Source organism: Manacus vitellinus, unplaced genomic scaffold (genome assembly GCF_001715985.3).
Source record: "Manacus vitellinus isolate BGI_N305 unplaced genomic scaffold, ASM171598v3 scaffold_4_pilon, whole genome shotgun sequence".
Lineage (NCBI taxonomy): Eukaryota > Metazoa > Chordata > Aves > Passeriformes > Pipridae > Manacus > Manacus vitellinus.
Window position 1 is genome coordinate 3531227 of NW_021940604.1, and position 15561 is coordinate 3546787.

The 15561-nt window shown below is 40.2% G+C and overlaps 1 protein-coding gene across 1 annotated transcript in view; it reads left to right on the top strand.

Moving 5' to 3' along the window:
• Positions 1-10191, top strand: part of MTHFD1L (methylenetetrahydrofolate dehydrogenase (NADP+ dependent) 1 like) — a 148735-nt gene extending 138544 nt beyond the window's left edge. Inside the window, exons 27-28 of the mRNA XM_029962722.1 lie at positions 3389-3497; positions 7201-10191. Coding sequence (XP_029818582.1) covers positions 3389-3478 — 90 coding nt within the window. The 3' untranslated portion in view covers positions 3479-3497; positions 7201-10191. The remainder of the gene's footprint in view (positions 1-3388; positions 3498-7200) is intronic.
• The last annotated feature ends 5370 nt before the right edge of the window (positions 10192-15561 follow it).

Genomic DNA, 15561 nt, shown 5'->3' on the forward strand with positions numbered 1-15561 from the left:
AAATGGTGAGAGGGAAGAGGATCATTCTGAACCACATTTTCCATGTGGAAAGCCAGTCAGCTGAAACCTCGATTCAGCCTCGCAGATGACTGAGCCCTCTTTTCTTTCCTACCTGTTTGGTTGAAGGAAAGAAATGGAGGACTATAGAGGAATAATCAGTAGTAATCTGCTCAGCCAGCCAGCCATCTCTTCCTATTGACCTCGAAGTAATGAAAACAGGATAGATTCTGCTGCATGTTACCTCTGTACATCCAGATAATGAGAGCAGAGAGTAATGATCATAAATCTACATGACTTTGCCTGCTTGGAAGTCTGGGCCATGGGGAAAATGACAGTATGTGTTTTATTTTCACTCTGTAATTCTTCCAAAGTGTTTTTTCTGTTTGGTTTTTTTTTTTCCTTGTACTTCATTTTATCAAGCAGTAATTTTAATTCAGATGAACCCATTCCCTTTTCTTGACTTAAATTTTCAATCTGAGAATAGTTGTGTTCCCTGAACCAGCAATAAACTGATTTGGTATTCACATTTTATAGATGTAATCGTTTGCCATTAGTTAATACAGAGGACTTACACTGGTGTAGGACTAGGCCTGTGAAAGAAAAAAGAAATTCAAAATATGTATGTAGGGCTTTTGTTTTTAATATTTCTTTTTTTTAAATGGGAAAAAACTCCCGTAAAGTATCTATATTAGGGGGGAAAAAAATAAATAAAGAAAAGAAGAACCTGGAATTTGGGAGTTTACTTTCAGTTGTCAAACTGCCATACACAGAGTAGCAGAAAGTTGTCTTTGGCAATTTGTTCATTCCCCTCCCAGTGAGATGTAATTCATTAAGGCAGTTCCTTTTCAAGCATTAACTCAGAAACCAGGAGGAATCTGAGACAGAAAGTAATTCAGTAACCCTAATAATGTAGTAGTCCACCTAGTGTGGCCAGTGAATAAAGAATAGTAGCAAGGTGTTTTAGTACTTAGCTAAAATGCTAAGGCAATGTCAGCCAATAAATGATGTCATGCAATCAGAGGCAGGGTTTGGTCAATGTAAACTGACAGTTTTGTCTTTTAATCCTGCTACACACAATAACAAAACATCAGGAAGGACTATATTTAAAAACAGAGGAAATGTAGTGAGTCCACTAGAAGAGCTCGTTGCATTGTTTTTTCTCAGAACTAGATCTCAAGTGAGATGATGGCTGGACCAGTACTAAGCTCCCCGAGGCTCCTTTCCCCCTTCTCAACATGAGATTAACCTCTCAAATGGTAGTAGAGCTCTCTGGAGTTAATGGGACTGTGGTGGGGAGATATTACAGTTTGCTTGTATTTCACTCACGTAGAGACATTACGTGAGTGTTTGGAGTGAAGCTGAAGCACAAGGCAGACACTAACCCCATCTCTGAATACGCAGCAGATCAGGTTGGCATAAACAAATGCAGTCTGATCCAGGGCAAGGGGGGCCTTTAAGTCTGGCACTCCAGAGGAGCTAGGATGGTGGTCATGTGTTTTTCCTCTTTTGAGGCCAATTAGTCTGTTAGAGCTTGCCTTTGGCCAGAGAAAAGATGTAGCTGATCTGTGCTTCTTAGGGAATTAGGAAGGATGGAGGGAGGAATTTGCCCAACCCTGAGCTCCCTGCTGGAGAGCTGGAGGTGATGGCTGGCTGCAGCGTACTCTGGCTGCTCCCCTGCAGCCAGTGGCCTGGTGGTGATCTGGTCATGCAACAAACAGATTTAATTTATCAGCCAACCAACCCTGCCCACAAAAACATGTATTTACATCAGTTCAGTGTGTTGAATAAGGCTGGCTGCAGTAAGAGGGGGAATCATCCCAGAGGTTCACAGGGTGAAACTGTCCCCTTTCAGCAATGTGCTTCAGCTCACATCGTGAAAACATACCCTAATCTGACTCCTTCTGTAGGTTATTAAGTTTGGAGTGTTTCTGGTACTCAAGCCAGTGTAATCTTTTTCTTTCTATACAGTCATGTTTGAAGGTTACATCCTGTGGTCAGGTTAACCACCAATTTTAATGAGCTCTGCTGATATGCCCTGGCTAACAGTTTGTTCCTCAAAACCTAGCATCTCTTAAATAAGTTTTAATGCTTAAAGACTCTTAGCCAACAGTCGAGCTAAGTTGAACTCCAGGTTTGTTTCCAGAGATTGTAAGGTCTTTCATCAATTTAGGTATTGCTACAGGCCCTAGTATAGCAGAGCCATTCTCCACTTGTGAGCTTAAGATGTCGAAAAGATTTAAGGAGTCATTGTTAGAGTGCTTTGAGTTAGTATAAATACAGTGAGATATTCACGGCTTTTAAGTGTCATTTTAGGAAGACTAAGGGTTTTAATCCAAAGTGATACAGGTTGATCCAAACCGGTCCTGCCTTAAAACTGCCCCACAGTCACAACCTTTACCCTATGCCAGTGCTGGCATTAGTGACAGGCAAGCCCTTCCTGGCTCAAGGTGCTGAAACTGGAGAAGAGGAAGCAGATCAAAACCCAGCACTATTCTGCCAAACCTGCTCTGCAGACATCTCCTTTGCAAGGGAGAAGTGGAGAGTCCTGAGGCAGGGAGTTGAGAAGCTGGGGTACCTCTGATTTAAAGTGGCTTAAACTGTTGTGGACCAGCACCTCAAGGTTTCCATGTCACCTTCGTGTCTTTAATTGCTGCTAAAATGCCAATTTCATATAATAGTTATAAGTAGCGTGAGCAGAGCTGTAGTTATCTGTGTAATTTAAGTCCATGAAACTATTCACATGTTTTAAAAGTATGCAGATGCTGGTGTCTTATGCTAGATCAGGATCTTAATTAGGCACAGTTTGAGATAATTGGGTTGCTTTAGCTTCATATCTCAACCTTCTAATTCTAACTACTAAATTAGGATTCAACTGTAACCCCTGTATGTTTAGTTGAACTATTTCAATTTGTTCCTTATATTAGGTAAGTGTTGCAATTAATTCTACTTCTCTGTTCTGGTTTTCTGTGGGAGAGGTCTGAGTTAACAAATTTGTATCACCGGGTAAATTCAGACAATTATGTCCTTGCCCTTTGCTGTGGGATTTTTTGTCAGGAGATATAAATGGATAAATGTTCTGGATAAATACTTTGAGGAACAAGTAAGTCCCAGGGTTTTCATTTTGTTACGGAGTTTATTGTCAGGTTGCTATTCTAGCCTGTATTTTGTGGCTTTTGTTTTCTCTTTCCTGTCTTTTGGAAGCTGATACTTAAAATTTAATCAGAAAACTACCAAGCTTGACATTTTTAACAAAAACAAAAAATGTGGTAATGATCACATCTGCAGACGAGTCCATGTTGAACAATCCAGCCTTTCTAAGGTTTACATGGGTGGAGTGATTATCTGCTTACAGGTGCACTAGTATAACTTAATTTCATTGTTTCCACAGATGAGCACCATGCCAGGACTTCCCACAAGGCCATGTTTCTATGACATCGACCTTGACCCCATCACAGAACAAGTGGAAGGATTGTTTTGAGAGTGAGGTCCAAATTCAGGTCAGTCAACAGCCTCTATTTTCCTGTTTCAGTTTAGGGGAAGATGTTTGTTTCCAGCATGTGTATGGAAAAGGTTGTCAGGAGTTTATCTAGGCCCTAATTTTAGTAAGGACTTCACACACTTTGGGGGGATTTGAGAAAATGTTTCATAATGTGCACTTTATCACATAGGTTTCTCATTTGCTGAATGGTGTCTGACACTTTGCTGGTGTACACTAATGGTGCCTTGGATTTCGTGGCACTGTCAGTTTGGCTTGAGGAGAAGCCATCTCTGCAACTGTACTGCTCTTGGCTATGGAAAACACCAGTCTGAAAAAAACATGTCATCTTAGCTCAAAAGAAATAATCTTTGATACTACACTTGTGTGGCAGTGTGTGTCTGTCATTATGTAGATACACAGGAAGATGTTCAGCTTGTTCATAGCTCTGCTTTGTTTTTTCATGTTTTGTTTTTGTAACCGCTGTCATCTCTCTCAAATGGTAATAAGCATCCCAGGAACACAGAGCTGTCCTCTTAGCCTGTTTTTCATGCTGGATTCGCTCCCTTTTCCTCGAAGGTTACACTTACCCTCCCACCTCCTCCCCTTTTCTAAGTACTTAATCTTCTTGGTGTCCTGCTTTAATTTTGTGTAGCACGTTCCTCACTTAAAAATCCAAGATGTTATGAAAATATTTCATGCTACTCCGTTTTAACCTTGTAACATAAGTGGACTAAGAGAGAATGTAACCCTAACTGTGAAACAAACCATGTGTGCCTGTGATGGGATTCTCTCCTTTCATCACTTAACTCTCTCCTTTCCCCCAGTAAATTGGTCTGGAAAGCAAAACAGTTTCTTTTAGACTGGACAACAATATTACTGTGTACTAATAGGACAGTGGTGGGACCCCACATCAGCCTTGAGGTGGATGTATCCAGGTGCTTCAACCCTGCTCTAGCAAACCTTTACTCTGGTTTGAGCAGACCGGCTCTTGTTTTGGTGTTAGTATGGATTGTTCAGAGGAGGGGAGAGGTTTGTACAACCCAACCAGACCAAGTTAACTGTTCGCTTGCCCATAATTGAATGTCACAATATTTACGTAACATGTGGTGAGAGCAGATTCTGCCAGTTTGCGTGTGCCAATCAAGACAAGTAAAAAGCAGTTAGCTTGAAAGTTAACCTGCATGCACAGGTAATTACTACCCTACGTGCAAACCATCACTGACTATTCTGTTTCTGGGTAGTGTTATGCATACTATTTCTTGGCATATATCCCATTCCTTGTTACTGATATGTGTTAGAAGTCTGGCGGCTTGATGCATACATATTGATTCATCATGTGTCAGTCACGTAATTACTTCTGACTCATTTGAAATCACTGTAGAATCCTAATGTAAAATCTATATGCAGATTCACATAGCCTGCTTAATTGGGTGTTTACTGGCTAGTCTTACACAGATCCATCCAAACCATGGATTGGTGAGTTTTGAAGAACAACAGTAATTAAGCAGACAAAATACTCCATTCCAATTGTGAAGACCTTTCATTGGAATTTGTGCATGAAATGAAAATGTTAAATTTGTCTTTTAGTTAGTGATGGTGTTTTGTCAGATGTAAAAAGAAATGCTATCAGAGTCACAAAACATAATAGTGAGGTAGGAAATAGCATACATATCCCACTGTTAATAAATTATTTTAATTTCATTATAGAGGTATTGTTGGCATCAGAGAGATAAATGATTCAGTAAGTTTAAGCCTTTTAAAGAAAAAGGGCTTGATCATATATATTTTTTATCAATATGGGTACATACTCATGTGTGTTCCTACTTTTAACATTCTAAATAAATGCCTTGAGGGTATTTTAATACCTAGTGAGCTCCACACAAAGTAGTCAAGTGTTCATGAGCTCTAAAATTCATCTGGTTCATGTGCTAGATTTGTACATTTCTAATTCTGCATGAAGAAAGAAACAATATTCCTATGTAGTCTTTACATCCAACTTTCTGCAGAGAAGTTTAGTATTATTATTTCTTTTCACACATTCACCAAAGTGAACCCACAGTGTAGCTGATACCACACTATGAGGTCTTTGTTTCTATGATGGGAGATCGAGGGATTTTGTTTTCACTTAATTTGAATTCTTTTCATAGTGATATAGTGTACAATGTAATATGATATTGTGCCAACTCATTAGGACTGATTCAAATTTTTAAGATGTTGTAATTGAAAAATATTTAGAGATTTGCAGAAGAGCTGCAGATGTTTCATTATAAACATGCCTGCAGAGCTGAGAACAGTTGCTTTAGTGTGCAGTATTTATCCTCCTCCGCAATGCATATTGACATCAGACTTGTAAAAGAGATACAGGCAAAAGTTCCTGCTTCTCAGGATGCTGTGTGAGGCTCTGACTGAACTGAAACATTGGTTGTCTTTAGTCTCTCTGATTTTTTCTCTACCACTTCACTGCATTAATGGAGCAGATGACAGTTCTCACAAAAATTTGCAGAACACCAGTCATTAGAATATGTGCTAAAAAAGTCATAGAACTTTATCATAAAAGTCAACTCTGTTTTTCTCTGTTGACAAATAGCCAATACATGGACACACAGTATTGCAGTCTCTCTGTAGGAACAACATGATCTATCAAAGAATGAAACATTAATATCTAGAAATGAACCCAAAGGGATCTGGCTAGTTCTTCATCGCTGACCTCTGTCCTGTTTAAATTGTACTTCCCAGCTCATACACTAAAGAAGTTGAATTTGTTTCCTTAGGAGCTGTCTGTAGAGACCACCAGTCAGAATAAGACTTACATGGTGACAAGTCTGCCAATAGGAAGAAATATTAAAAAAAAACAAACGAAAAACCAAAAAAAAAAAAAAGTATTACTTCCACAGCAAGGGGAATTCATGAACCTGACTCACTCTGCACAAGTAAAGTCTGTTAAGGACCCTTGTGAGCTCTAAGGATCCCTCAAATTTAATCAGTGGCAATAGATGCCTGCTCTTACTAGGCCGGTTTGGCTTTGAGTATTTGGGTTGATGGGGGAGTTGGAGGTGGGCTGTTGTTCTCCTTGGTTGGTTTTGACTTAGTAAGACAGCCACTGTCCACAGTGACAGATATATTCTTGCACTCTTCTCCTCTTCAAAAATGGCAGAGCATCAGAATTATTTTAATACACATCATGGATACTTTGCCACCCTTGGAGCTTTTCTGAGTGTGAGAGGAATCCCAGAGCTTTACCTGTGGGCATCTTCATGGCCATAAAGAAGTCCATCAGAGTAGGACACCAAAACTGATATTCTAAAATTGCAAACTATTTGTTAGATGTTTTCATCTTATTCAGAAATGGATAGAAAGTGTTTGAAGACTTTTCCTTTACATCCACAAAACTGGATTCTATGAAACAAAAACAATGACTTCTTTTAGTCTCATTCCCCAGTATAGAGTTTCACCAATTGCTACAGTAATGTACAGTCTGAAGTCCGTATCATACTGAAATATGAGTACAGATTTTTGTTTCTCACCTACCAGGGTTACACAGATAATAAATAGGAGGTGCATGTGGCATAACTAACCATTTTTGTTTATTATGGTTAAGGCAAAAATATTCCATTTCATTGAACCACTGCTTTTCGATTATGATGCTTCAATTTTTTTTTTACTTTAAAGAAAGCAAAGATGTCTTGCCTCAGTGTATAAATTCTTTATCTTTCTCATTTCAGAAGCCTGAAAACTCAGAGCTACAACTTTCCTGTTTCCTGCAAGTAGGAGACAAAAATGAATCTGAAATATTCCTGTTATGTGTCTCTGGAGGAATGTCAAGATAGACCAAAGAGCAAAAGTTTACTCCTTCTTCAAACTAGTTTTTATGATGAAATATAGCTTTAGGGTTAAAAAAAAAAAAAAAAATCACAAAAAAAGACCAGCAAGCTGAAGTTTTACTCACTGTCATGCAGGAAACACTCTACTGGGGTTTATGCTTGTTTGTGGATAAAATGACATTGAAAATGAGCAGTTTTTCAACTTGGAGTTTTCCTCTTTTCTCAGAAGAGTTTACAGAAGTATTTCCTTTATCTTGGCTATCTAAAAACTTGTGTAAACCCGATTATGCTGTGTGACCAAGCCTATTTCTCTCTGAAAAGTACGCTTTTGCTCCTGGCATTCAGGAGCTGAAGCTACACACAGATTAACTGCACATTTTTGAGTTATCATCAAATGTTGCTCTGGATGCATTTGGGCAGCAGCCAAGCTTCGAGCAAGGAAGATATTAAACAGACAAAGAACAGAGAATGTATTTTGTAAAAGTTTTTTAATATATAATTTGTTTCCTTGTTGGGCAAAGATCTTTTGAAACACTTAAGCCATAGCTGTCTTGTATCCATAGGTCTGTCTTTATCCAAAGCATGTGTTACAGGCTGTCCAGCTGATTATGTGGTTGTTGTGGTGACGCTGATTGTTCAGAGAGGGCACTACTCCTTCTGAAGCACTGTTTTGCTCCCGTTCATGGTTAATGAAGCCTCCTGCTGTGCTGGCTCCCGACTAGAGTTTTTCCCTAGCAGTACACAACGCCCAGTAACAACAGAGGAACGTCCATCAAGCAGGGATGCAACAGGGCACAGCTTTGTGTGCTTCATTTTGCAGGTTTTAACCACCATACTTGCAAAACTGGAGGGTATTTTTATTTGAAGGGGGTATTCAAACAAGCTGAATTGTAAACCGTGTTCTTAAATTTACCTCAGTAACTTACCTTTCCTGGTTTTTCCTAAACCTGAAGCAAAACAAGCCTTAGGCATAGGATACTGCATTTAGCTTTCCAAGCCGCTACTCCTCAGGAAACTCTCGCTCACTGATTGTTGGTTCCTTCAATAACAAAAAATGCAGCAGAACAATAGGGTGAATCGAGACAATAGGCCATTGTTTTTTTAGGTAAAAAGCAGTGAAATAATGATGAGAGAGTTTATTTTCCTGATGACGTTTTCCATCCTGTCGCTTTGCTCTGCTTACGCACATCTGCATGTTATGGGCTTTTGCAGTGTAGTTTTGGTTCCCTTCTACAGAGCCACATTTGGAGACTTAATTATCTCAGGAACTCTGTAGTAATTGAGGGGTTTGTTTTGGTTTTTAAAATCATGCTTCGTTATTTATAAACTCAAGACTATAATTACGGACAGTAGAGCAAACTGGGGGCAATTAATTATCTGTGCCTTCCCTGGAGTAGCACGGAAATGTCTGTTGATTGCATTTTAGTGCTATTCATAGCATGGACCTCCAACACTATGGGGATTGCTGTGAAGATAAATTTAAATGTAAAAACTAGAGCAATTTGATATTTTATCCTTATTAGACAATAGAGCTCATAATGGCCTAGACTGTGGATGCTTTAATTACACTGGGACTGCATGACAAACATGATAAGTAGAAAGTAAGATTCAGGTGTGGCTCTCACAGCTGCTGGGAAGAAACATTTCTGATATAGTCTATTAAACTGTGCAACAAAATACAACCATGCTCTTTATACACATAGCAGCATTGTTAATTAGTCTTGCACACATTGAGCTATCCAGCCAAGAAATAGCCAAAGAGTTTTGGAAGAAAATAAGTGTGGTTTCTGGACATAGTTTTCCTAGTAGCATCCTTACAAGAAAAAGAAATAAGGTTTTCCCTCCATCTTGTCCAGAGAAATTCAGAAAACCGTAATCGTGCCTTACTAGGGGTCACTGTGGTTCCCCTGCAGGTGCACTGGAATTATCCCCATTCAGTGTGGGATACTAAATGTGGCACTAGCTGACTGCCTTGTGAAGCTTCCATATGGATGTGGATGTCTAAGCAAAACGTTTTATAAGTCACCTCAAACTGCTGCTTGATACCTTCTGTAGTGGCATCTCCATATTATCCCTTCAGGCCACGCACACTGAGATTGTTTATCTGACCCATCAGTCTCTCCCTAAAACACCATTCCAGCTCATTTAGTTGAGAGTTGACAAACACCCTGTGCTTTTTCTACTATTATGTGCACAGGATTTGTTATTTTGTTTAGATAGCTTCAGTAATTCAAGAAAGGTGGAATGGCCCTCTCTTCTTTGACCATAGCTTTTCTCCCACCCCATCTAGTTTAACTAGCTGCAAAAATCTCTCAAGCTGTTACATTTTTGGTCCTTTGTCATGATGCAAAGCATTGAGCTATTGGCCACCAGCTAACCTGCAGAAACTGCCACAGTATATTTCCTGGGACTCCCCTGATACTGAGGCCTTCATCCAGAAGAGTTTAAAATGAAATCTTTTTAATATCAGTGTTATTGTTAGGTTTATCACTTGTTACATGGATGTGACTGTAGGTATGGGACCCCTACCTTTGCATCTACAGTGAGCAATGTTATCACATGGCAGAACCAGGGCTTGATAAGGCAGGTCGCCATGCTTATCCCTGCATTTGCTAAAGTGTTTTAAGTACCATGTGGTTGTTTATTATCAGAAGATCTGCTTTTTGTTGTGGCTCAATACTTTGCTACTGCTGAACTACTTCTGTAATGACATTGAAATACTTCAGACTACATGCAACTGGTTTCAGTCATTTGTATTCTAAAATTCAAAATCCCAGAATTTCAGTTGCCATAAACATGAAAATAAAGTCTGTGTGTGTACTAATGTTTAGTTCGCACACGTGGTGTCTGTCTGAAGTCTGAATTAATTAATAAAATACATCCATTATTTAATATTGTTCTCTGTCTCTCTGATCTTGTCTATTTAAATAGCAAATTCTTTTTTTTTTTCATAATTCCTTATAAGCCACAGAGCTCTGGCACTGTGGTTGAGTGCCAGATGTGAGCAAGGCATGGTACTCTTACCTGGCTTCCCAGAACCTAGGAAAGTGTTTGGTCCCTGGCTGTTGCCACAAAGGGCCATGCATTCGAGGGTTGTCCACATGTCCACAGGATCTTCTGTCAGTACAATCCTTTTGAACTTGGTTTGTACTTGGGGAAGGACACACTAGGCTAACATCCTGTCCTGGTCCCAAAATATTTTGCTTTACCTTTGGTCCTTGACGAGAAAGGCTGTATCAGATGCAAGGGTCAGTTGGCCACTTTCCACTTCTCAGTTGGCAGCTGGATTTGTGTGAAACAGTGACAGCTAGAAGAACATATATCTGTGGGCTTCTCAAGGTGGGATTTAAACACGAGTGATGCAAAAGCTTCAGGAACTATGGCTGTTAAATCAGTGGGTCCACAACACAGCAGAAAGCATGCCGGGAGCAGGAACTAATAAAACGGGGAAGGTGGGGGAAGAAATCGAGCATTGCAGGCACGTACTGGCCAGCACTTCTGTTTTCTAAACAGCTAAATGAAATGAAGTCTCAACCATATGACTTGTATTAGTACTGGTTTTGTAGCATGCTTCTCATGGCTAGACTTCCAAACAGCTTTTCAGCTTCTCTACAACATCTCAGCCAGGACCTTACCCATACGGAACAGGTCTCAAGCACTAGGTTTGCTTTTCAGTGTTCCCTGGGCCTGCCCTGCTGATGGCCAACCAACCAGCTAGGGTGAGCACGGGAGGCATATGCAAACTCTCCCCTCCACTGAGTTATTGGGGTGGTGAGGGAGGGTAACCAGTTTTATCCCTTTAAACGTGTAGTTTTTCACAGAATATTCTTTTGAGAAAATATTTCTGAGAAAAATTTTAGGGCCAAGGTAGGACCCCCTGCTTGGGGGGGTTGGAATGGAAACACTGAAAACCCCTTCAAGCATCTGTCCCGAGAACGGGACTGCTGTGCTATACATGTTACCATACAATGTGGGTTTAAGGCCAGAGTGTTTATGTAAAGTAAGCTAAATTCAAATATTTTCACAAGTGTGGTCATAATAATAGTTCCCTGCTCCATGCAGCTGAGTGTAATATATTACGTATATGCAAGCATGAGCAAGAATTTATTTCTGCATGCAGAAATTTTTTATGTAAAATCTTCAATATCTGCTTCCTCGGTAAACTCTTTAACTTAGACCTTTTGAGTAATGAGTGGGAAGAGCTAGACAGCTACATTCCATCATAGGCTCAAACGGGCAAGACCCTGACAAACCTTTTTAAGTCAGCCCTGCATTGGGTAATCTCCAGGTCCCTTCCAAGGTAAACTGTTCTGTGCATGCATGAACTGTGATGCTAGTAAAAAAAGCTGGGACTGAGGAAACACAAAGCTGAAATATACACATGCACACACACTACAGACACTTTAAGAACTGAACTTTGCAGAGTACTAATAAAAAAGAGGATGTATCAAATACAAGTCATGCCCACTTTTATGCAATACACTAAATCAAGGTTTAAGTTACGACATTCTAAAAGCTAAATTGTTTCCCACTGGGCAATTTCATTGCAACTCATTTACCATCAACATCTGGTCAAAGTTAGATTCCTAATGCCAAAGACTTTCAGCTTTTCAGAACACAGCCTGTTGGTTGCCCATATAATGCAGCCCCTGCATGTTCTTATCACATGCCCAGTTTATATTAACTCTCCAGAAAAATATAACTATGGCTGTATTTGTACAAAGCATGTATTATATACATGATATGTATATGTGTGTATATATACACACACACCCCACGCTGTGAATTCAAGGATATTTCCTTCCATTTCCATTTTTGAGGGAAGGCTCAAGGGGAAACCTGAGAGAGAAAAATGTCTGACTTGCAGCAGCAGACCAGCTCCTACACAGCTTTCAGTTAGACAGAATCTCTGCAAGGAGACAACCTCCCTGTATTTGCTGGCCCCATGCTTGGGTGCTACACATATTCCCACACAGCTCGAGCTCATCTGGATCACTTTGGTGTCTCCATTGCAGTCAGAAAGAGTTATATTTGCCAACCTGTTTTTTTTCTCAGCGTTAGAGGTAAGTGAACTCTCCCTGAAGAAGATTTTTGGGGAGAGCAACAAAAGCAACATCTAACTCCAATCTGCTCTTTATGATGTTAGCCTAAGGTATCCATTGTTGATTTTTCCCCTATGTTTAGAAAGTTCAACCACTGTCATTCAGTGATAGACATTAGTGCCTGGCAAAAGCTTGTTCATCCAGGGTGAAACCTGTATCTAATTCTGCTTCTTGAACTACTGAAAGTCAGACAGCCTTTAGATCCCAGTTTGTTAGTAATAACCAAATATGCAAGTTATTTCATTCTTAATAGTAAGTGGAAAAAGGAAAATAATAAGGAAAACTATGAAGATGGTAAATGAAGAAACAAAGTACAGGAGTCGGCTTGGCTCTTTTGGGACAGAATTGCCTGAAAGCAATTGTAAATCATGATGAGTCTGAGAAGCAATTTCACTAAATCTCACTTTAAAAAATTCCTTTAAATTGAGCAGTATATAACTTACCACCAACAGTTTTGAAGAAGGCTATGTATAACACCAAAAAAAGTACATTTAACTGCAAATTCCTACTGAAAAGGGAACTTTTAATATTAATTTTGTTTTATGGAGACACACTAAAACAGCACAATGTAATGAAATGTTACTAAGAAACAGTAAATAGATGAGCAGCAAGTGAAAGATGTCATCAATTTAAAAAAGAAGTATAAAATATCTTCTGAGAAAACAATACACTTGGAAAGTTAAGGCTACTGGAGCAGACCCAAAGCCAATTCATAGCCAGCGAGCTGTTTCCCATCACTTCTTCACAGTGTAGACTATCAGATCCTCAGGGACAGGAGGAAGATCTTAGGTTGGGCTTTCACCTGGCATCACCTATAGCAACTGCAGGAAATCAGCAAGGTGGCAGCAATTGCCCTGGAGCCCCGAGATGGGGAGGGCACCTGGCTCAGATTCCTATATTTACTGAGTCCTCCTCATAGGTGCCTGTTCTGTGGTGGGTCACTGCTACAGATAACCTCACCTTCTGCTAGATTTGGACATCTCTATCCCAAGACTGCATATACTCAGCAACAAACAAACCACACACCAGCTTGGAATCAGAAATGGAAGTGTTATACCCAGTATGATTTAAACACGTCTGGGACCTGTACAGACAATCCACAATTATCAAACCAACAGTTTCACAAGCTGTTTAAAAGACAGATGGTCTGTTTTTTTAAGCCTTCAGAAAGGACCAACAGCATCATCATCCAACACTGTGCTGGGGGAAGAAGAAATTGTGTGCAAAAAAGATACCTTAAAACACTACTTTTCTGCTGGTATTCCAGTTTTGTCTCTTTAAGCTTCAACAATAACACAAAGAAGCCCCAAAACCTCAATCTCTCCCAATGAGAGGATCCCATCAAATATATTTATCTGCAAATGGATTTTTACCCCAAACATCTCTAATGCTCAATTTTTTCCACTGTTTGAAAATGAGTGGTAGGAACAAACTGACAGGAGAATACACTGTTTAAGCCTGTATAAGAGATGATGAAGTGAAACCTAAGAGCCATATCCAAACATCTGTAGATACAAGCCAGGATGCACAAGAGCAATTAGGCTTGCATACTCAGGAAAACATGTTTGGGGAAGACCTTTTCTGTTCATAAATCCTGCAGCCCTTCCAGCTGCAGGGGGGAAACAGATGCTGGAAGGGCCATACCTTACCTAGTGCAACTGAAATGAAAATGATTCAAGCAGCCATTTACTCATCTGCATAAACTTGAATCTTAAATTTAGCAGTGTTTCACCTTTTGACCTTGAATTTCACATTCCCTTAACCAGCTTGACTTGAGCCTGAACACCTACAGAAGGGTTTACAGCCATTCACTGCAGCAGCATTGAAGAAAACCTTGAAATTGGAATCAACATTGGAACCAGTGGTTTGACTCACTGCAGACATCTGCCACCACGCCACTAAGCCCCAGGGCTGGCTAGAGCACCCCACAGCATCCCACACTACAAACAGGGCAAATCCTGCTCCCCATAGCCCACCACCAGGTGAAGACACGGGTGCTTAGGATGTGGAAAGAGGTACATGACATTTTTTTTTAAAAAAGCAAACCTCTCCCAAGATTTAGAAATTTAAATGCTGGACTCAAAAATTCAAGCACACTTTTTAAATTCTACATGTTTTGTTTAAATGCCAGTGCCCAGCAGGCAAATAAATTTTTTTAGAAAAAAAATTTTTCATTAGAGATGAGGACTCCAATATAAAATCAGCAGGTTATAAATTTATAGTTATTCTAATAAAAATGTTTTAGATTTTAAATACTCAACTAAACCATCCATTCAGATCTGGTACAGATACTGCCCCTAACCATGTGTTTACACAGAGCCACTCAGGGTGGAAAAGACCTCTGGAGGTCCCCAGGTCCCAGCAAATGCTCAAAGTTCTATTTATTAGTAAACAAAATTTCTTCAAGTAAATTTGTGCTTTCATATACAGATTTAGGAATTAGATCACACATTGTAGGCTTGCTTACCTGCTGTAAGTTGGAGGTCTTGCTCATTCATTCAACATGCTGAAAAACCAAAGGCTTGCTGCAAAGATATGATGGCTAGAATCAACATGAGGAAACAGTCCAGCCACTCCCCTGGACCACAGAAGCATGACAGCTATTTCCCTACCACCACTCGAAGGGGCCACATTAAGACCACTAACCTGCTCATTCATTTGAATGGGTTGTCATAGTCCAAATGACATCCTGCAGATTTTCAGAGCACTGATCTAGTCTCTTATTTCAAAGCACAAAAGGGGAAAAACAAGAACAAAGCCTAAACACCCAAAGGAAACAGCTCTCAGTCAACTCCTCAGCTCTCAGGTGTTTTAAGTTTCTCTAGAACAACCAAGGTGTGGCAGCTGCAGGTGTGCCTACCCTCACATCGGTCCTCACCTGTGAGTTTTGGTCTCCCAGTCATTTGTTGGAATCCCTCCATTGGCAAGGAAGATAGTAGGTGTAGCCAGTGTGGCTGAACCCTTCCTGAATCCAGCCAGCTCTGCCCTCTGTGCCAGCCGTCCTGGCACCAGCTGGCATCGACTGGCATCATGATGCTGTGAGTCGCAGCACCACATGCACCTGGACTTACCCTGAGGCAAATCATCCCTCAGCCCAGCCTGGGCAGGGCTGCCATCTGTGTCTCTGGGGAAATGGCTCGGTGTACCTGAGGAGATGGAT